The sequence below is a fragment of the Mustela putorius genome, unplaced genomic scaffold, assembly GCF_011764305.1.
Source record: "Mustela putorius furo isolate JIRA1106 unplaced genomic scaffold, ASM1176430v1.1 tig00000929_pilon_pilon_pilon, whole genome shotgun sequence".
NCBI classification, from domain to species: Eukaryota; Metazoa; Chordata; class Mammalia; order Carnivora; family Mustelidae; genus Mustela; species Mustela putorius.
In genome coordinates, this window is record NW_025421520.1 from 3,016,413 (window position 1) to 3,038,521 (window position 22,109).

The window sequence follows — 22,109 nt, forward strand, 5'->3', positions numbered from 1 at the left end:
CTAGAATTTTCTAGTGGGCAATATTATAGTCTCAACTGAGAGCCATTTTGGTCTTAGCGTCAGGGAATATCTGTCTTTTCCCTAAAACCTGAAGAGAGACAACTGAGACTCATTTTCTCTGGTTGGCTTGGGACTGCCATCCGTCTGGCCGGTCCTGTCCTGCCTGCTGCAGATACTCTGCCGCCACGGGTCCACTTCTCATTTGCTGCACACCAGGAGGTTCCTGAAGACGGCGTCCGTCTTGGGCAGGGCTCCATAAGCACCTTAAGAAAGGTCAAGCTTTGCACACTTTCTAAGGAGGGGCGGAGAGTAAGCAAGAAAAGAGCTGTCCGCGTGGTAAAATAATGTTTTATTCCATGGATGAACAAACGCTACCATGCCACATTCTCACTCCCCCCTGCCAGGTCTCGCAGCCGAAGCTGGCCTCCCCCGTCAGACCTCGTGGGCTCTGCAGTCGGTCAAGCCCACTGACACAGCAGAAGCAGGGTCACGTAGCATTCCCAGTGGATCCTGCTGCTCGGGCCTGGGTCCTCGTCACACAAGGTACTGTCTTGGCTGGACAAATCCGTGGTGGCGACCTTCCAACTGTGCTCACCCTAACGGATGTCCAAAACCCCCGTGGCAGAAACCCAAACCCCCAAACACCAAAAGCCACACGGACCAATCTTCTCTGCTGACGGGATGTGGAGGACCCCCCGGCAGGACCAGAAGCTGCCGTTCCGGCTGTTGACAGGCTCCAAAGCAAACCAGAGTGATGGATAAGGTTTCGAACTAGCACTTGTGGGGAGCGCCGGTCAGCCACTGATCGGCATGCAAGCGACACGGTGAGAGCCGGTGGAGGGGCAGCGCCGTTCCTGTCTTTATGTACAACAAAACGGGATATACGCTGGGGGCCGCTGGACCCAGGGTCAGGGGGCCCCCTCCATGTCGACTGGCTGTCTGCACAGGGAGGTGAGGGCACCGAGCTGTCCCCAGGGCAGGAGGTGACGACACACACCCACGTATCCCCCCCGCCCCTGGGGGACATGCCTGTCCCCTGCACAGGTGACAGACCCAGGGGCGGAGTCCACTCTTTGTCTTTTCTTGTTCTTCTTTTCTTAACCAAAGGCCATCTGAAAAGCCTCGACAACTCATCAAGGGGAAGGGACGGGCTTCAAGACATAGGGAGATCCTGTGACTCTAAGCCAAATCCTAATGCAGCTTTGGGGGAAAGAAGTTTTATTTACGACTTTTCTTTCTTTCTTTTTTAGTGAATGGTATTGGATGTCTTTTTCCCCCTCAGTTTTTTTTTTTTTTTTTTTTTTGAAATTTCTCCACGAAGTCTCAAGACAGTCTCGAGGAGATAGCAGTTAGTTACTTCTGATCTGTTTCTTTATCCAAATGAGTGTGAAGCCTACACATCGACTGAAGAACACAAAGCCAAACAAAGCCAAAAAAAGAAAACAAAAAAAGAAAAAAAAAAAGAAAGAAAGAAAGAAAAAAGAAAGCAAGAAAGAACAAAGAGAAAAGCAAGGAAGCAAGAGAGCAATCGAGCAAAACAACCCCAGGACAGGAGACAGTGTCAGGTAGAAACCATAGAAAAATACGAATTAATTCCATAAGGTTAACCACTAGCATTAGCTACAGTAACATTGTGTGCAGCCCCTTAAAATGCCGGGTCTCCTAATTACAGGAAGGAGCAAAGCCAATCTATGGACAAGTACGGTTACGGTAATTGTGCTATAGTGTGTCCGTGGCGCGGTGACAGGGGGCGGCGGGGGAGCTGCGGACAGGGGCGCGGTGGGCGAGCGAGGGCGGGTCTGCACGCTCCTGCTTCTCAGCGGGGACCTGAGCGCCGGTTTCTTCTCTTCTGTCCATCCTTTGCTCCGTTCCCTGGGGAGAGGCCGTGGGATGCACCGGTCACTCTGGGGCCGGGAGGAGGCGAGGCCGCGGTTCCAGGCGTGGGGGAGTCTTCGTGAGCGGTGACGCGTCTCGGCCTGGGAAGGAGCCGGTTTCCGGAGCAAAACTGCCTTCGGGACGCAAGACACACATGCTGTGGGAAGTCACACTTCTTGCCCCCGGCCCCGCCCCTGCGGGCGGGGGAGGCGGGGTCCCGGCTGCACACTGTCCGGAGGAGCCCCCGCCCGCGGCGCTCGGGGCCGGCTCCAGGTCAGTCCTCCTCCTCCTCCTCTTTCGCTGTGGCCGCGGGCGGCTTGTCCTGAATCCGGAAGCATTCCGCGAAGAAGCCGACGACGGACCGGTACAGGTGCTGGTGCAGGGAAGCACTGTGGAAGTAATGGCTTTCGTCCGGGTAGATCTGCGGGGAAGGCGGGGACACGTTATGCCAGCGGGGGCCCCCACAGGCCTGGGGACACGCGGGGGATGCGAACCCAGCACCGCCCAGACACCGCACACGCAGGGCTCCGTTTCAGCCGGAGAACCGGACTTCCCAAGCCGCTCCTCCTTCTCTGGGAGGCTCCGCCGGGCACGGCGGGCTCTCAGGGAACCCGCGGGCTAAATTAGGACACGTTTTGTCCAACAGACCCTGGCCCAGTCTGGATCTGCGGGTTCGGGTTGGATACACAGCCCGGGACTACAGGGGCTCTGGTCCAGGTCTCCAGGCACCAGGCCACCCAGAGACGTGGGAAGAATTCTGGGCTGTCTCTACACCCCTCACCTGCGTTAGGCTCACCCTGGGGCCGCGGGCAGGGACCTTTCCTGGGCCTCAGTTTGCAGCTGTGCCAAGTGGAGGTGGTCATCGTCACAGAACCCAGCTCATAAAGTTTTGTGAGGATTCAGCGCTTGGAGTAAGACCAGACCGCACGGACCCCGTGTAATGACGCCCCCTGTCCCCTAGGGGTGCTGCAGCGTTGCCACACAAGGGTACCGGTTCGGCAGGGACTCAAAGCCAAGTCTAAGTGATGGGGAAGCCCACACGCTTCCCATGAAGCCAGGCTGCCCCAGCGTTTGTAATCCCGCTTCCTCCAGGTCTCCGGAGTATTTCAGAGTACTTCTAAATGATGGAATGGAGCTCTTACACAGACTAAAAATGTCTGTACTACAAAAGGACCCAAGGAAGGGTGTACATCTCTCCCGCTCTTGGTCCCCAAGCCCTATGCCCTTCCCTGGAGTTGGTCACGGCCACCAACTCGCTGTGTATCTGTGCAGACATGACTGTGCCTGCAGGCAGGGCCCTGGGCTGGGGTCCCTTTTATGGTCTCTACTGTGGTCTACAATGCGTCTTGCTCAAAACCTTGCTCACTTAGCTCGGTCTATGCCGTGGGGAGTGACTCACATTAGCACATGGAGACTCCCCCTTCAACCTTCCGCGGCTATTACTATGTGTCTAGAATGTATTTAACAGTACTATAGCGACTCTCAACCTTACCATGATCTGAACACTCTCCGGAGTAAACTCAAAGCTGACACGAACCACTCATCCTCTCTCCACTCATCAACACTCAGGCCAAACCCTTCCCTGCAGGAAGCGCCCCTTGCGGGCGCAGCCATCATGTGACCCTCCAAAGCAGCAGCGGTGTGGGAAGGCCAGGAGCTCAGGACGAAGGCAGGCGGCCGTCTGTGCCAGGGGCTGCCTAGCGGGCGAAATTTCCCATTTATCTCTAGACCTGAAAAGGCCATCGGGGTAAGATGTGTTTTGCCAAGGGAACCTATGGTCAGGAAGGAAACGGAAGATGATTCTAGAAGCCGCCCAGACGTGAGCCGCTGGGTCAGTATTTGATGCCAGTGAAAACAAGCCTGTGAGGGCAGCCCTCTAATGGCTTCTCAGCCACAGAAGATTCTGGAACATTCTTCCAGAATTCAGTAAACGTGTGTTGCTGTCCAGAGGGAGCTGGCGGAGAAGGCTCAGGACCTGCCCATGGGAAGCCCCCAGCTCTCCAGGAGGCCGCTCGCCTCCGTGCTGGGACAACAGCCCCTCCTCACCCGCCAGGGCTGCCTCCAGCCTCACTGTAGTGGTGTGTGGCCGTTTTGGCCGTTTTGCCCAGAGATGGGGGGGCAGTGCAGTTCTCACCGGCCTTGCACAGGGCTCCAGGGCAGGATGGAGCCCTCATCACCAATTACTAGAGAAGACAAGCGTGCGCCGATTCGTCTGGCCCCACGCGTCCTGCCCGCCTAGGACCGCCGTGCTGCGGGTGTGTCTGCAGGACGGGGACTGACTGAGTACCCGCCGGTTCCTTTTCCACAGAAGGAGCGTGTCTCTCCGAGTGTGGAGCAGAGACGTGCAAATACCGTACCTGTAAGCTGTAATTAGCCTTCCCCTTAATTAGCTGCGTAATGAGCTCTGCCGTGTGCTGGAAATGGATTTTCTCTGTTAAAAATAAAAAAGAGAGAGAGAGAGAGGAAAGGCCCAGTTAGTCCCCTAACAGCATGAAGGCAACGCGGAGACGTGGCGTCCTTGGGCCTTACCGTCCGCCGTTGCGTGAATGATCAGAAACTGCTGTCCCTCCAGGGCCGACACGCGGTGCGCCACCTTGGTCATCTGCACACGCGGGGGCAAGGCGACAAGGTTAGTGGGCCCTGCTGCTGGCCAGAGGCTCCTCCTGGACCCCTGACTGAGACGGTAGCCGGGGGCCGGGGGCCAGTCTCGGGAGGACCGGGGGCTTTCGGGTGCCCTGGGGGGGCGCCCACGTGGAGGAGGAAGGGGGCATGGGAGCGGTTTCACCCGCTGTGGGAGGCTCTGGGCCTTATTTCCGCCAGTGCCACTGGGGGAGGACAGCTGGCCGGACAGTCTGTGCACAGATCCCGGCTCTGAAACCAGGCCACCCCCCATCCCCGGGGGCAGATGTGTGGCCACCACCCGCCGCCAAGAAGCACCACACATGACACCTGCACAGTCCGTTCTGTGGCCATGGAGGAGCAGGTGGCATCAGGGGACTTTCTGTTGCCCAACCGATGGCTTATTTTCCCAAAAATAGAGCCAGCCTTGGGGAAGGGGTCGGGCAGTCATCTGTGCCCAATGAATGTGGACCCTGGGACAGACCCTCTGGCCATTGGAAGACTTCCCTAACTCTGTCCTCACCCCTCGGGTGCCAGGGAGGGAAACTGCGCGGACCTGGGGGAGGCCCTGGTCCCCTCAGCTCACAGCCTGGAGGAGGGTCTTCTCAGAGTGAGTCTGGTGGGGGAGACGGAGGACACAGTGGGCCCGGGGAGGCAGTGTGAGTCCCAGAGCTGGGCAAGGGGCCGGAGAGATGGGGCCGATATCACCCGATTCCCCATCCCGCCAGGCGGCCGGGGCGCCCACACATACCTCGTACGCCCTGTTGTCAAGTCCATGCAGACCCAAGTACCTCTCGGAAAATGCAGACGCTGGACACAGGCAGAGGAAGGCAGGTTACCCGGGGCGAGGCTGCGCAGAGCCCCAGATGCGGGGGCGCCCCCTTGCAGGGCAGATGCTGCTTCTAAGACACCCCTCAACCTGCGGGTTTTTGCCCGGGGAAGCAGACAGCACCGCGCTAGCATTCGAACACGCTAGAGTTGGTGGTCGGGTTTAAGCAACAGACCAAATCTCCATCAACGAAACCATTCATCTGAAACCTCAAGAAAGAGGTAAGAGCCCTCCGCCCCCCACCTGTCCTTTGTTTTCAACACGTAGGAAAGACAAATCCTAAAGAGCAGATTTTCATCCGGATTTGCCTTTGTTTTTTTTTTTTTTTTAAAGACGAGACATGTCCCATTTTAGCTGAGACCCTGGCTCCGGGTCCAGGTTCTGGGTGAGGAGCCGGTGTCTACCTAGTCAGGACGGTCGGGGTGGAAGGAGCTCCAGAGGCTTCTGCATCCTGGAGTAAGGGGAGGAGACCGTGTAGGACCCCCGTCTGGAGCCCCAGGACCAGTCCAGGTGCAGATGCTCCTCATGTGCACTCAAATCAGGCAAACTTGAAAAGGCATGATTAAACTCTGAGGGGCGCCTGGGTGGCTCAGTGGGTTAAGCCTCTGCCTTCGGCTCAGGTCATGATCCCAGAGTCCTGGGATCGAGTCCCGCATCGGGCTCTCTCCTCGGCGGGGAGCCTGCTCCCCCTCCCCAGCCTGCCTCTCTGTCTGCTTGTGATCTCTCTCTATCAAATATATAAATAAAATCTTTTTAAAAAAAAGGGCTACATGTCTTCCCGTGGGAAAATTAATATTAAATTACTAAAACGTTGAACGAGAGGAGTCCTCACATGGCATGAGCGCGCTTCCTGAGAATCAGCGCGTCCTTTGTGAGCGTTCCGGCTGCAGGAGGCAGGGGGCGAGGGCCGCTGGACCCTGTGGCGCCCGAGGTGCCGAGCTGGGGTCCAGCACCAGGTATAGCCAGGGTCCTGGTACCCTTGGCAGAGCAGCGACAAGGAACCCTCTCCATTTCTGATCCCGTTAATCGGGCTGCTTTGTGCAGTGTTGCTGGGGTTCACGGCCCGGCCTCCCACAGCCTCGGCCTGCGAGCCGGTTCTCAAAGCCCATAAGGAATACCTCGCCACGTGTTTTTAAAAAAAAGCATGAAAAAATTTAAAAATATATATAAATAAATAAAAAAGCACAAATGTCACCAAAGCACCCACAAGGAGAGAAAAGGGGCCGGCTGACCAGGACAGTGTGGGAAGCCTCGAATCCCAAAAGTGAGCCCAAAGAGCCACGGTGGCGCCTGGCAGAGGTCCGGTGCCCACGCGCGGGGCCTGCCCCGTGTCCGCTCGCCCCGTCTGCCGTCCCAGGCCCCGTCCGATGCCCCGTCCCAGGCCTCTGCCTCCTGCCTTTTCGTCAGGCACGGGGCTGGCCGCGTGCCACCTGCACCCTGGGAGGCGGCTGAGTGCAGCTCAGCTGCCAGGCCCCCACCCGGTCGCCCCCCCCCCCCACGGCCCTCCTCAGGGAATCTCTGCCCAAACAGGCCCCAGGCCCCAGACACAGAGCCCGAGCAGTGCCCCTGCCCCAATTCTGGGGACAGAGGGGACGGGGCCCCCGCGGGACAGCAGCCAGGCCTTTCCCGCCAGCACGCTCGCAAGGCTGCTGCCCCAGCAGGGGCCCCCCATGCCAGGGCCTCGCTCCGGGTCTCCTGTGTCGGGAAGGGGACACACAGGCATCGGTGGGCTGACCACTTCCATCTAAGTAGTGACCTGAAGCCCTCCCTCCCCTGACCTGGCTTCTCTCCGGGTCACTCGTTAGCCGCCGGCCCCCGGTGGCCTTCCCTTGGCGCGGGTGTGCGCAGCGGGGCAGCAGCTGGGAGCGCGGTGACAGGGGAGCACGGGGCCGGGCCGGTGGCCTCATGACCCTTACCGTGGAGCTTGAAGTCCGTGATTGGAGAGAGAGCAGAGCCACAGGTGAACACCGGAGCCTGGTTGTCCCCCTTCGCAGGGAGGATGTAGGTGCTCAGATACCCGCCGTAGTCCTGGGAGAGAGACGGGGGGGGTGAGTGGGTGGGACATCGGTGACGCTCGGAGAACCGCGCAGATGTGACTCAGCGACTCCGCACGGCCACCGCCATCACGTCGCTTCTGGTAGAGCGTGAAGACCACGCGAGGCCAACTCCATCCCAACGAGATACACGGACGCGGCCTCTCCTCTCGGGGCCCCATGTCAGGCAACGTACAGATGACGGCCAGGCCCCTCAAAGTGATCCTGAGGCAGGGTCGACGAGGAGCCTGCGTCAGAGGGCCCCGGCACCCGTCTGCCAGGATGCCCGCGTCAGCGTGAGCGGAGAAGGCGTCCACGCGGGCGTGGGACACGGCAGCTCCTTCAAGTCCTATAGTGCCCTGAGCTCGGGGCTGACAAACAAGACCCCTGCTTCACCCGGGCCGTCCAGAGAGGGCACAGCCTGACCAGTGATCTGCCATGGACACCTCTGAAGCCGCCTGGCTCAGGTGTGTCCCCTCCCCCGACACGGATGGGAAGCTGTGATGAGCAGACGTGGGAAGGGGCAGGAGCAGAGCCGCAAGGGAACCAGGTGTTTTCTCCTGGGGGCCTGGGGCTGTTGAAGAGGCTGTGTGTGTGCATGGGAGTGTGTACTGGTGTTCGTGTGCATATGCACATGTGTGCTCATGTGTGTGTGGGACAGTGTGTGCACATGCATATTTGTGTGTTCACAGGTGTGTGTGCATGTGTGTAATGGGAGTATGTGTGCATAAGTGTATGCACGGGAGTGTGTGTGTATACTGAGGTGTGTGTGTGTGTGCACGTGCATGTATGTGTGCTGGGGTTGGAGGGTCAAGCGTGCAGAAGCCACAGGCCTGACGGAGGCGACGGGGCAGGCCCTGCCGCGCCAGCCTCACTGCGGGGCTGACCCCTCAGACTGCGCGCTAGTTCATTACCATTTCATGCCGTTCCTTCCACAGAACAGGGATATCTTGTCTTAATGACAATAAAAGCATCTTTTTAGTTTCTAGTTTATGATTTTCATTGGCAATGGAATCGGTAGGTCCTCACATGTCATCCTACTACTGGTTTTCAAAAAACTGTGGACTGCTGACCCCACACGCCGGCAGGGATGGGGAGCACCAGGACCCCTCACTCCCGGCTGGTGCGGACGCCGGATGGGGCAGCCCCGTCGAAGACAGCGTGGCGGTTTCTTACAAAACGGGCCGTACTCTACCATGTGATCCAGCAACCACCCTCCTCGGCATTTATTCAAAGGAGCTGCAAACTTACACGCACACAAAAACCTGTGCCTGGGGGGTCAAACCCAGGAGTAGCTGAGTGTCCACACAGGCGCTGCTCCTGGCACGATATTCTGTGCTGAGAAGTAACGAGAGCTCGAGCCATGAGACCCGGGACCTAAGTTACCAGGCGAGAGAGGCCGGTCTGGAAAGGCTACGTGTGCGTTTGAGGAGGAGCGAGCACTGACCAGAGACAGACCCGGGCCGAGGGTCCCCGCCTTGGCCTGGCCTGGCCATCCACCCGTCCCGTGTGGCACAGCGGGTGACAAACACTGACACGCAAAGTCACACTACGAATGATCCCGAGCCCCTCACAGGCACTGAGTGGTCCCTGCCAACGGGGACAGAGCCTCTAGGACTCTGTGCCCAAGCTCTGGTCTGTCCCTGCGCCTAAGAGAGAAGCCATCAGGCCCTCCCCTCTGCCGCCTCACCTCCGGAGGGGCCCCAGGAGGCCCTCTGAGAACGCTGGGCGTGGAGGTTCCGGGGCGATGACCTAAGAGGTCGTCTCTGGATTACGTCTTCAAGCCTCCCCCCACCATGAGGTCACTGTGAGGTGACCTGTGCTCCCACAGGGCTCCCAGAGGGAAGCCGGGTCTGTGCGTGTCCCTCTGTGCCTTACTCCCTTGCGATCAAGAGGCCACGGATTCAGGCTAAGAACGGGGGTGAGGGGCGTGTGCCTGGGCCTGCTGCCCCCACGGGCCTGACTCGCAGCCCTGGGCCTCCAGCCCGTGGCCCTGGGCCGCCCTGCGGAACGGGAACTGCCTCCTTCCCTCCTGCCGTGCCGGCAAACCCATAAATTAATGTGGTCCTGCTCGTGGAGATACACGGAAATAAAGACCCCTGCCGCCCTTGCTTCCCGGGGTACCACACCAGGCGCCGTGGCTTCCCTAAGAAAGGGGGTTAGAGACCTAATGAAGTGCTCTCACGGGGTCTGGCTTCTCATTCTTCCCTTGCACACACGGAGACAGAAACTCTGAGGCCTGAGCGGGTCGAGGGGGGGGGCCCTTGCTGGGATCTGTCAGCGTCTAGCCTCTTGCTTTTAGCAGAGCCGTCGCTCTCACGGCACGAGACCAGAGACCTCCCGGACAAATCTCGTCAGGGCTGGGTGAGGGGGCTGGGCAGGGCTCTTGGATGGGGGCGGGGACGTGGGTGCCCTGACCAAGCTCGGTGCCGGCTCACCTTCCCGAACACGGCCACGCGCGTCTTGTCGATGTACTGCTCCTTCAGCATCATCCTGCAAGGCCAAAAGAGAGAGGGGGTAGTGAGTGCACCCCATGGTTTATGGCCTTTCCTAGCGCACGGACACGGGCAGTAAGTCCACACTGAAGGCCTCCAAGGGCCCGGGTGAGAACGGTCTGGGTCCCTCCGATTTGCCGACCCAGAGCCGGGATTACAAAGCAGCCCGGGCCGTTCCAGAGACCAGGCGCTGCGGGGTCCCTGTCCTCGGCTACCATCTGCTCCTCACTTGGACCGTGGGACTCCCAACCGCCCCACACTCTGGGAGGGACCTCTGGGATCTGCCTGGAGAGCAGACCCTGGCTCTGTGCTAAGGGGCTTGGAGTCAGGCGCCGGGCTCTCACCGCACCTGCCGTGTCCTTTGTCCCCAATTCCCGCAGGGGGCCCCTGCCTTGTGCTTCCTGCCTCGGACGCTAGCAGCTGGCTGACCTGCCGGAGCCGCCCGGGGCCTGCCTCGCCCTTGCCAGCCTCTTACCGCTCCCCTGGCGTCCCTTGTATCCCCACAAAATGGCAGGAACCTTTCTGGTTTCTGGACTCTAATTCGGCAGTGGGGGTCTTGCCGCCGGCCGGCAGATGACCAGCTGCTTCCCGGGACTCTGCAAGTTGCTCCCCTCCTGTGTGCGCCCTCCGCCTCCCGTACAGCCCCGTCCCCCAATTCCTGCCCCTGCGGACCATCCCCTTGCTTCTGTCCTCTGGGTGGTGCTGGTTGGCCGGAGCCGGCCCATCCCCGACAACTGCCCTCCTCGGCCGGAACTGAGCCTAACGCTCTGGGTACCACGTCCTCAGAGCCAACACGTGGAGGACCAGCCCTCCTCCCCATGCTAGGAGCGACGCTGTCCCAGACCTCCTGATGGAGGAAGGTCGTGAGAGAATGTCAGAAGTTGGACCTAGAGGCCACCAGGCCCACAGACGCGGGGAAGAGGAGGAGGTGGGAATCGGCCGATGACGGGAAGATGCTGTGCTTGAGCACAAGGGCTCTCAGGAGCGCGAGCGAGATTCGGGAACGAGTGGGAGAGACCACGAGTAGGTCCAGAGGAAGAGTCTCAAGAGAAAGACAGAGCAACACTTCTAGAACTGAAAGATGCCGACCACAGTGAGGCACGGGGTGAGCGACCTGCTCCGTAGTGAGCCGCGTCCCCGTGGTCCTTCCCCCCCAATACTGATCTAACGAGACACGGTCAGGGCGCAGAATGGTGAAGTCCTCCCCTGCCCCGCAGGACGGCACGAGATGGGACCTCGTGCTGCCATGACAGCTGTGCTCCGGCCACGGAGGGCTGGGCGCGGCGGCCTCTGCCGGACAGGCCTGGCGGGAGGGAGCAGGGGGAGGGCAAGGGACTCTGTTGTTGCTGATTTCAACAGTGGTTACGGGTCAAACTCTGAAAATTACGGTCAAGTCCCGACCCCTAAAACCTCAGAGTGAGACTGTGTTTGGAAATAAGGCCATCAGATGCAGGTAGTTAAGAAGAGGTTGAAGTCCGTGCCCTGGATCCGGTGTGACCGGTGTCCTTGAAAGAGGACAGACCCAGAGACCCAGGAGGAGCGTCATAAAGACTGGAGATTAGTCACGTGTCTGTAAAGCCAAGGGACAAGGAGCAAAGCCAAGGGACAGTCTGTGGGGACCACGGAGCGAGGAGTGAGGCACGTGTACCACGACGGGCTCCATTCCGACTTGCGAGATGGCTTGGATTTCCACCCTCAGCCTTCCGCCCTCCAAATCCGCGGAACCGTGGGCCTTCGGCGACCCTTTCCTCTGATCACCGAGCGACTCGCCTCCTGACGTCAATGCCAGAAATCCTGATACTGACCCTCACTGATAAGGTACTCCGGAATCTTCCAAGGGTGGTTGTTTTTTCCAACATCAACTACTTTTGTCATCTTGTACCTGTATTCTTGCCGACAAACCAAGCAATTCCCAGGTGGTGACTTGTCTTCTGGTGAACAGCGGAACCCCAAGATCAAGGAGAGCCCAATTTCATGTGCAGGGAGCACTTGGTATTGCTGGGGTCGTCTGAGGCCAGCAAGAGCCAAAGTGAGTCTGTCATGTGCTTAGCTTTACGGAGCATATCCTGAGATCGGTTCCACGCTGGTCGGCAGAGGCCCCGGGGCACAGGCCTCCAGCCCTCTAGAAGCACGGTCTCCTGCAGAAGGGGGCCAGCATGGGGATGCAGCGTGATGGTAGACCTGCTTGCTGACTGCTGTGGCCACCGCTGAGCCGGCCGCAGGGAAGCCAGGAGCTGGTCAGCGTGGGTGAGACCGAGGTCAGGAGAACATCTCACGGGCGGCGGCACAAGGTCCTGGTGAGCGGAGCTGTTCGTCTTCAGGCGGGGGGACAAGGTCAGAGAAACCTCCACGGTGTCTGTGCCACCTAAGCTGTGCTCCCAGCCACCGAGCACAGCGGGGCCCTACAGCGAGGCCTGGGTGGCCTGGCATGGGGTCCTCCACTGGCTCTCTTAACAACGGGCTCCCCATCACCCTGGTGGAGGCTCTCAGAACCTGGCTGCCCCTGGGAGACCCCCTTCCCACCTGGCCCTCCGTCCCCCCACCCCCCCAACCCCTGCACAGTGGCAGAGTCCCCTGCAGCCTGGTGTCACCCATGCCCTGGCACCCTTCACAGACAGCCCCGTCCAACCCAGGCACCCTTCTTGGGGACCCAAGCTGACACAGGGGCCACAGCACCCTCAGAGTGCGGGAAGCTCACAGCCCAGGCTGGATTTGGCAAGAAAGAGGAGCCAACGAGGGGGAGGGGAGAAACACGGCCAGTGCTTCTGTCTTGCTCGGTGTGACGGGGGCGGGGGGCCCAGCACCGTGAGGCTGCTGACCCGGGGGCCCCGGGACAGAGGCACGGAGGTGGGAGAAGATGGGACAGTCACACAATGGGCTGGGGACCACCACCAGCTGCATGTTTTCTTAAACTTCTGATGAAACTGGGTTATTTCTTTCTGAAATGAAAACACAGAGGCCCAGACCCTAAATAAAGCTTGGTCGAGTGCTCTGTGGCTTGAGACATCGGGACCTCAGCTTCCCGCACGTCTTAAAAAGGCTGTAAGGTTTCCAACGGTTTATGTGTCCTCGTGTTTGCGAGCCTCGGTGGTCTAAACGTCGATGCTATTTCCTGTCTTTCCAGAACAGGTTCTGCCTCGTTTTTTGAACAGATGGCCAGATCAACTCCTTATTTTTAGAAAACACAGTGAGTGTGAAGCTACCCTTTGCTGTCTTGTTCCCATGCTCGGAGGGGAGCGACCAGACCTAGCCAAGCACCTGCAGGGGCGCGGGCTGCCGGTGTGCCTGAAGGACGCTGCGACCTTCCGCCCGGGCCTCTGGGGCAAGGCGCCCTGTGCCCCACGCTCCACAGGACCCGCCAGACGGGGTGGGCGAGGAGGGGCACCGAGGGAGGAAGGCTTTGCCTCCATCTCACAGGGCAAGCCCCATCGCCGCTGATGGAAGTCCCACCCCCACAGGCAAGTCCCGACGGGACCCCTGCCCTTTCCCTAAGAAGCCTTCCTTGGCGGACACTGCTGGCTGCTGACCTGGCCTCCACCCTGTCCTCCCCCACAGAACCCTAGAGCCCTCCTGTCCACCTTTCTTCCCGTTCCCAGCTACGTGGGGGGACCCCCTAGGTCTCAGGGTGACAGCCCACACCTCTCTGGCCAGTCATGGGTCCTGGATTCTGGACTGGTCAGGGGCACGTAAGGGGAGGTTTGGTGGGTGCTTCTGGGGAAGCTCCCCCCTTCTTTTCTGGAAGTTTCTGGAAAGGGCTCCCTCCCCAACCTGCCGAAGGTGAATGAAGCAGCAGGGACTGAGGTGCTCCCGGCAGCCATCGTGCGAGCAGGAGAGTCGGCTCTGGAGGCCAAGAAGCCTGGCTGGACAGAGGGACAAGAAAGCCCGGGTTTGGGGGGGGGGGACTGCCGAAGCCCGAGGCCTCCGTCATTCTGGACTTCCAGAGCCGGTATAATTGCTTATTTTAAAACCATGTTTGACTTTGCCTGCCTGTGTGTTAGCTCCCAGGCAAAAGCCCCCTAACAGACACCCTTCTCCGACCACCGGCCCCCAGAAGCTGCCCCTCCCCTGTATTTTCTGACAGGACTCTGGGCACACCGCCTCGTCTCCTCCACCAGCTCACGACGGCCTAGAACAGAGAGGACCGCCCTCCGCTCACGCACCGCTTCACCCACTGACAATGACCTAACTCAGCCCACACAGGGGCCCCGACCTTTTCAGAAACAATGTCACAAGTCAGGAAGGTGAAATGTTTCCGACGTGCAAAGCACGGAGCCACGGCAAGAGCGGGGACAGGACAGCACGCTTCCTCGCAGCCCTCCAGGGCACAAGCCTTAGTCACCTGCACACCGTGTCCCACCCTGTCCACGTGCCCGGGGGCCAGCGTCCCGCGCCCCTCTTCGCAGGGAAGACGACTGTCGTCACCAGAGGCCCCGTTCCGTGGGTTCCCCACCCCCTCCCGTCATTCCCCAGACACAAGCCCGCTGACCGGCCGAGCGGTTCCGCAACATCTCTCGGTGGCTGGGGCCGGCGGACCGTGAAAAGCCTCCCTGCCCGCGGGGTGCGAAGGCCGGCGCCGGCCGGGAACGGGCTCTTGATGTCTTTTTTCCAGGACAACAACGAAACTCCCGTCGTTTGAGCATCTGTCCCCTAGTGCTCAGCCTCCTTCTGTCCTCTGCTGGTCCCTGCTCAGCGGCTAGCATGTGCGGCGACACGAGACAAGGACGGGCCACACTTTGGGGCCAAGCGGGCTTTTCTGAGCGACCCCCGGGGGGCCAGGATCCTTTCCCTGTCCCACTCCTGTTGTCTCCCAACCCCGTTTCCCGTCTTCCCTGAACTCCGCTCTCTCCCTTGTGATGATTGGCAAAGACGTGTGTGTGCGTGTGTGTGCGTGTGTGTGTGCATGTGTGCACACGCGTCTGTGTGCGCCTGTGACCACGGCAATGGGGAGCCAAGCTGGTCCCACCCACAGGCTTGGCACTTTGTTTTCGTCCACACGCGAGCTCCCGGCGGCTAGGCAGAAACTAGTATAAGAGTCTCTGGAGAACGTTACTAGAAGCATCCCCCAAAGGCCGCCTTGGAATCACCCGCAGAGTGCTGTGAGCGTGAGCAGATCGTGGGGGGCCGCACGCACCGAGCAGCCCCGCGACCACAGTCCCCCCCGCCCCTCCCGCCGGCGCCCCCGGGGATCCTCACCGCACGGCCTCCATCTGGTCCTTCTCCTCCAGGGCGCCGAGCCTCCGCCCCACCTCGTGCAGGAGCTTGGTCCCCTGGAAGCCGCTGCCGCGGCCGTCGCACTTGACCACCACGGCGCCGTGGCTGCTCACCAGCACCGTCTCCCAGGTCACCGCGAACTTCTCGGCCACGCTCTGGCTGCCCGGGGCGCCGTCCCTGGAAGAGAGCCCGCGGCCTCGGTCTGCGGCGAGCGGCCGGCCCCACGGATGCCCGTGTCCCTCGGGTCCCCGCGCAGGGGTGACGGGCCGCCCGCCATGCCTCGTCCCCGGCGACTCGCCGGCCGGGATGGGGACCCGGGTGCCACGCTGAGGCGCGGGCGATGCTTCCGAAGTCTTTTCCCTCTTGGTCGGACCGAGACGAGCAGGGGCACGCCAGCCTCTCTGCGGCAACAGCAACGGGTGGCCGCCGCCCCGAGAGCCAGCCCGCCGACCGCGCTGGCCGGGCCCGGCCCACGGAGGTGACAGCTCCCACTGCCCCCGCCGTCCTGTTTTCCCCAGGGACCGAGGGCGTGAGGGCGAGAGGGCATGTCTGTGGGTGTGAGATGTGTGTGAATACGTGTAACTACGTGTGATGGGTGTGCAAGGGGTGTGAGAGGTGGTGTCTGTGATGAGTGTGGATGCAGGTATGTGCGCGAAGGATGTGTAAGCAGTGTGTGTGTGACGGGTGTGTGAGAGCTGTGTGAGGGGTGTGCGGTGGGAGGGGTGTGAGGGATGGTATGTGAAGAGTGTGTAAGGGTGTGTGTGCAGGGATATATGTGAGGTGTGTGTCAACGGTGTTTGTGTGCAGGTGTATGTGAGGTGTGTGTGTGCGTGAGGCGTGTGTGTGACAGGTGTGTGAGGCATGCATAAAGGTGTATGTGGAAGGGGTGTGTGAGGCGTATGTGTGTGAGGGGTATGAAGGGTGTGGGATGTGTGTGAAGGGGTGTGTGAGGGGCGTGTGTGTGTGGGCGTGTGAGGCACGCGGATGGTTGTCGGCCCACGGCTAAGCCTGCCCGACAGTGAGGGGAGCGAGTCAACGGCGGACGGAACCGACCCTGGGGTCTAAGCCGGGGGCAGCTCCGCGGCGGCTCCGTGGGCTGCCGGGGAACCAAGCCCCGGGCCCAGGAGCAGGCTCAGTCCGGTGCTGCGACGCGCACTCGGGCGCGAGCTGTCCCCGCGGTCCTGCGACAACGCGGCCGCCGCGGCTCTGCCCTGACCGCCTTCTGGTAAGCGCGTGGGGGCTGCTACCGGGAGGCCGTGGCCAAGCTCAGCCCCCTGCGTGCTCTGCGCCCCGAGACAGCACACACGGAGGCGAAGACAGGACGTGCTGCACATCTGGGTGGCATCTGCCCTTAAAAACCCCTCCGCGTGCCCGCTGTGCCTGCGTAGACTCTGTACTCGGCCTGCTCCTCCTGCAGGACGTGCGCTCTCGGGGGCCTCCGCGCCGCGCCCATCGGGGCTCCCAGCCCAGCCTCCCTGGCCCTGCCTGGCCGAGCCTGTTCACAGCCACGATGGCGCTGCCTGCCTGGGAAGACCTGCTCGGGTCTCGGACCACGAGTGGACTGTGGCGAGGGGTACGGGGCCCCCGTCTTTGGTCGTCGGGAGCCCTGACTGCGGCGGGCAGCCCAGCCCGCCTCCTGATCTGCTTTCCAGCCTCCTTCCGCACGCTCGTCTTTCTTTGAAGAGTTCCGCTTGGGTCCCCATGGTGTCACCGGGTCCCCAGGCAAGCACCCTGAGGCGACGGCGACGGTACTCACACCACCAGCAGCAAGGGGTAGTGGGCGGTGTCGGTGAAGGTCGCCGGCTTGAGGATCTGGACGGGCAAGTCTAGGCACAAACAGAACACAGGGTGGCCCGTCAGGGCGCAGTGCGCCCCAGGAAGGAAGGGCGCTGGCCACGGCGTGCCACAGAGTGCTGTGGAGGCCCCGGGAGAAGGACACTCTGGAGGGGACTTGGGGGGGTCCCCCACAACCCCGGGGCTGGCCCTGACTTTTACCTCAGCGACTCTGGCCTGCCGAGTGACCTCAGGCAAATCGCCCAGCCACCTCGACACTGGGCTGCTCCAGCTGAAGCTTAAACCCAAGCTTGCAAACAGGGCGCCGAAACCCAGAGAAGCCTGGAAGGCTGCAAACCCTTGTCCACAGCCGGATTCCAGGCCGGGAGAAATGAAATCGCAAGGGCGCCACGAGTCTCTGCCCGCAGCGGTGCCGAGACACGCAACTCAGTGGGGACGGACATCGGGGGGCCACGGGGATGGGGACAGGATGAGAGCGGGGCACGGGTGGCAGCCCAGAGGGCGAGGCTGGGAGCCGGGGCGGCCTCGCCGTGTGCAGGTCGGTGCCGGCCACCTGACTGCCCGCGAAGCCACCGCCGGGGGACAGCGAGAGCTCCGCGAGGGGGCTGTGGCGCGAGCTCCTTCAGATCTTGGCCCGGCAGCCGCGCACCCGGTGTGGGAGGGAGGGGGCTCCGTACCAGTGTCTTCTGCCCCCTCCCCCCAAACACACCTTCCTGCCCAAGTTAGAAATTGTTTATTGATGTTAACTACAGCCCAGATTAGCAATTAAATTGGAATTAGTAGCTTTTTCACCACGATTACCACGGATACATCCCAGGCTGGGGGGCGGGCTCTGCCGCCGGCTTCGACCAGGCTCTCATTACTGATTCCGGCCGAATGTTAATGGCTTGCAAATTGGATCAATGGCCCAGGGACCGGCAGAGAGGCAGGCGGCTGACTTTATCATGCAACATCCATAAAACATGGTCTGGGCTGCGCTCTGCCGCTGATAAGCCCGCGGGCAACCTTGGCCACGACTGGCTGCGTACAGGGCCGGGAGCCCTTCCTGAAGACGGACTGCTTCCCGAAGGAAAGCCTGAGCCTCCGGTGGCATGAAATGAAAAAATAAAACATAACCAGACACGTCGGGAGGAGCACGTCTCGCAGACCGTGACCCCAGAGGGGTGACATTCCGGTGGCAGTCCCCGCACACGCCTGGTTTCCGAGCACCTGCGAGCATATCCCATCCACCCAGCAAGGAAACCTCGCACGGGAAGGAACTCGGACGGCAAGGGTGGAGAGTTGAAGATTTGTTTCTAAAGGTCTTCGTCTGCGTTTTCGGAGGGGATGGTGTTAGGATTTGGGAAACTGCTGGGATCGCGTGTGTGGACTGGCGTGGGGAGGAGGGCAGCGGGCCCCGGAGATGAAGAATTTTGTAAAGAAATATGATCTGGCCTCACTGGCTGCGATAGGAAGCAACGGACATGGGAAAATGTGGTGGAATGTTCCAGAAAAAGTACTGCCGAGGTTGGGGGTGGGGCAGGAAGTTGAAGTCTGACCACAGAGGGCCTCCAGGCCGGCCGCACAGCCTGTGCAAGGGCCCTGTGGTGTGCAGTGGGAATGAGCGTGAACGATGAACTCCACCCTGTCCTGTTGCTCTGGAGCCTAGAAATGTCGGAGCCCGTCTCGAGGTCTGTAGATAGACCTGGGAGGTAGCAGGGGTGGGAACCAAAGTGTGGAAATTGCTTGCCCGTGTGATGAGCCGTCCTGCCGTCCTTCCGTCCTTCCGTCCTGTCCTCCCACCCCGCCCTCCCTCCATCATTCCCCCACCCCCTGTCAATTTAAAATCATCCCGTTTTCCTGCCTTTTGGTTCTTCCCTACAGAAGGAGAAATACGCAGTTCAAGGTTTTCATGAATTTGAGTCTGTTCTGAGTAACTGGACGCCAGGGTCCGTGTGGACCCTGCCCAGCTGCGCCCTGTGGGGGCCGCCCAGATTTTCCTCGGACCTGCTCCTGGCGTAGGTGGTGTCCCTGACGGGCCCTCCATAGGAGGGGTCCCCCGATCGGCCCAGCGTAGCTCTCTTCACGGAGCAGCAGGGACAGGGGTGGGATCTAAGACAAACGAGCCGAGACTCGGGGGAATCCGTCAGGAGCTGCTGCCACCCCGGGCCGCACGCCCGTGCTTCTAGCTGGTGTGCCCCTGTGTCTCCCGATGGCCTTCAGAGCTGGGATTCCCGCGGCTCCCATGTGTCCTCATGCTCTGCTGGTCTTGTGAGCTTTCTGCCCCCTCGTTTTCAGCTCTGTCCTTTGGTTTACTGCTCTTCCCGCTCTGGCCGATCAGCCTGCCTGGGCGCCCCCTGCGGGGCCTCCGCTTCCATGAGCACCCCCTGCTGGGCTCACTGTTGCCTGGGCGCCCCCTGCTGGGCTCGCTGCTGCCTGGGTGCCCCCTGCTGGGCCCACGGCTCCCTGCGGGGCCTTCTGCTTCCATGAGCGCCCCCTGCTGGGCACGCCGCTGCCTGGGCGCCCCCCCCCCCACTGGGCCTGCCACTCCCTGGACGCCCAAAGCTGCCCAGGGCTCCGGGCCGAGTGGGTCCTGCGGAATCTGAGCGCATCGCGTGGAGACCCGGGAGAAACTCAGCGGGCAGGGAGGTGGCGGGAGTGACCCTTGGACCTGCAGCAAGAGACCCCCAGGGCCCTCACCCCATCTCCCGGTGGGGGCAAATGTGTGGTTTTCCAGTTTGTTTCTTCTCCTGCCCCCAGACCCTTCCCCATTTATCTCCTTCATCAGGAGGATCACCTTTGGGGTCTTTTAAAAGAGAAAGCCTCGGGGCTCAGAGGCAGGGTCAGGATTTGGCACGCACCGTATTTCTTGATTTTCAGAAGTGAGTGCGTAACCCCAGCTCACCACCGCGGAGACAAGCTCTAACACAGACTCGGCAGGGCCCACTGATAGGACCAGGGGGTTTCGGCCAGCAGCCTGTGGATGGACTGAAGGTGCTTCTGAGTGAGCGCTCCCTGTGGGTCCACGGACATGTGGGGACTCTCCCCCACATGAGTCGAGGTCAGCTCCGGACTCTCTCCTCAGTGAGAGCCGGCTCGTGCTGCTCCCTCCCGGGTAGCACTCTCCCGTCCTGCGGCCGCCGGAAAGCCCCCTCCAAGGACCCTGTCCTGGTCCCACCTTCCTGGGAACCTTCAGGTGACGCCAGTCCACTCATGCTGTCCTGAACTCCTGGGCATTTCTCGGCCATATACACTGTCTGGGTCACTCTGCTTCTGTTTCATGGGGGTGAGCCTGCGCTCCTAACCTTGGGAGGTCACAGACTGTCAGGTCGCTGTGTTTTTTTCTTACAAGGGGATGCTTACTAATGCCCCTGGGCCTGCTGGCCCAGGTGAGGAGCCACTGCCCCTCTGTAAGGGAGCGGTAGGGCAGGAGCCTCCAGGGATGGGCCAAGGCGGCCAACACAGGCAGGGGCACAACGACCCCCGCCCCCACCCCTGCAGTTCAGACATCACTCCTTCATCTCAACCCTCTCCGTCGACCCCTGGTGACCTGCTCGCCTTCAACAAAGAGTTCCAGCAGTGTCGGTCCGTCCGGCCGAGTCAGCCCAGGAGAGGAAAGCTTTTTGAGAAGCTGAGTGATGGGTGGACAGAGCTGAATGAAGGTTGGAGCCTACCTTGTTTGAGAGAAGGGTGCTGCCCCCCAAAGCAGGGACAGAGCTCTGGGGGGAAGACAGATGTGTGTGGGGGCGTCGTGTACGTGGGGTTTCCAAGGGCAAACATCTGGCAGGCAGGGAGGCTGCCAGGGTGGGCCGGGTTGACCCCGGCGGCCCTCTCTCGAGAGGGGGAGCGAGGCTACAAGGACTCGGCTTCCCCCCGGGAGACACGAGTCCACTTCTGGCCAGGGGCCCGGGGATCCAGCACAGCGTCCGTGCTCGTGAAGAGAAGGGACAGCCCGAGACAAAGAGGGACACAAGGAAAGGCCAAGTGCGGGGTGCTCTCGGGTGCAACGGCACGCCAGCCCTCCGCGGGACCATCTCTCCAGTCCCAAGGATGCCTCCTCGGCCATGAGCATCACCGGGAGCTTAGACGATGAAGCAGGAAAACATCAGACGAACAGAAAAGAAATTTCTGAGGAAGGTTGTTTCCTCTGGATGGTGTCATGACTTGTCTCCCCCGAAGGAGAGAAGTTCGGCCTGGGACCTCATTTACGGTCAGCCTCTTGAGGACAGACATCCATGCTCCTCTGCTTTTTTGGTCTGTTGCCCCAGGGGTGTCTTGGTTCTGAGCACAGCAGGCCCAGGGCAGGATGCGCTCCCCCATGAGCCCTGCCCGAGTCCCCCCCCCGCCCCCCCCCCCCACCGCACGGACTGGGGTGCATGTCCAGCCCGGAGGCCGGGCAGTGGGGTGCGGGGGAGCCTCAGGGCACTGCAGTCCCCTGCTGGCCTCCGGGCGTCCCCTCGCAGGAGGACAACGCGGCACTTACTGTAATCATCAACCTCGACCTTCCTGTATTCCACCTTGGGCATCTGTCGCTCACGTACGGCCTTCTGTACACGCTCGTTTGTTTCTAGATCAAACATTTCTAAGAGAGAAAGAAAATCGGCACATTCAGACTCAGCGATCACGTACTGAAGCCACGGGCCTTCCTGCCGGTCAGCCCGCAATTTCCTACGTCAGGCCCGGAGGGGATGGTTCTTATTTCTTTTGTGCAGACCAGGAAACTGAGACGAGGCGGACGCCCTGTCCTCGGGGCAGGGGCTTGGACAGGTGGAGGGTTCTCTCCCCCGTCTCAGGTAGACCCTCCACCGCCCACAGGTTGGGGTTCCCATGGCACCTCCGCTCACATGCATAGGGCTGGGTGTTTCTTTTTTTTTAAGATTTTATTTATTTGAGAGAGAGAGAGCATAAGCAGGGGGAGTGGGAGAGGGAGAATCAGGTTCCCTGCTGAGCGTGAAGCCCGATGCGGGGCTCGATCCCAGGACCCGGGGATCATGACCTGAGCTGAAGGCAGACGCTTCACTGACTGAGCGAGCCACCGAGGCGTCCTGGTCTGGGTTTGTTTCATCCCCAAACTGCTGGCTTCAGAAAACCAACATCACATATCTGTTAGGACGGATGACCTTCCAAACCCAGCGGCCACGATGACCACAGAAGGCAAGGAAGTTAGGGGCTGGAGTGCGCTCTTCATTCAAATGTTGCGGGAAAAGTGGATTCAGATCTCGTATCCGACTCATGATGTGATCTGGTTTAGGACACCCTAATCTGGATGTCCCT

General features: G+C 60.8%; 1 protein-coding gene across 4 annotated transcripts in view; it reads right to left on the reverse strand.

The window, feature by feature from the left end:
• Nucleotides 1-328: 328 nt before the first annotated feature.
• The window catches only part of DPP6 (dipeptidyl peptidase like 6), an 850,942-nt gene continuing 829,161 nt past the window's right edge, over nt 329-22,109 (reverse strand). For all 4 annotated transcript variants that reach the window (XM_004766000.3, XM_045086322.1, XM_045086321.1 and 1 more), the window contains exons 18-26: nt 21,319-21,417; nt 16,819-16,888; nt 15,045-15,239; nt 9,795-9,849; nt 7,240-7,351; nt 5,246-5,304; nt 4,405-4,477; nt 4,233-4,306; nt 329-2,296 (exon numbers count right to left, since the gene is read on the reverse strand). In XM_004766000.3, coding sequence (XP_004766057.1) covers nt 2,150-2,296; nt 4,233-4,306; nt 4,405-4,477; nt 5,246-5,304; nt 7,240-7,351; nt 9,795-9,849; nt 15,045-15,239; nt 16,819-16,888; nt 21,319-21,417 — 884 coding nt within the window. In that variant the 3' untranslated portion in view covers nt 329-2,149. The remainder of the gene's footprint in view (nt 2,297-4,232; nt 4,307-4,404; nt 4,478-5,245; nt 5,305-7,239; nt 7,352-9,794; nt 9,850-15,044; nt 15,240-16,818; nt 16,889-21,318; nt 21,418-22,109) is intronic.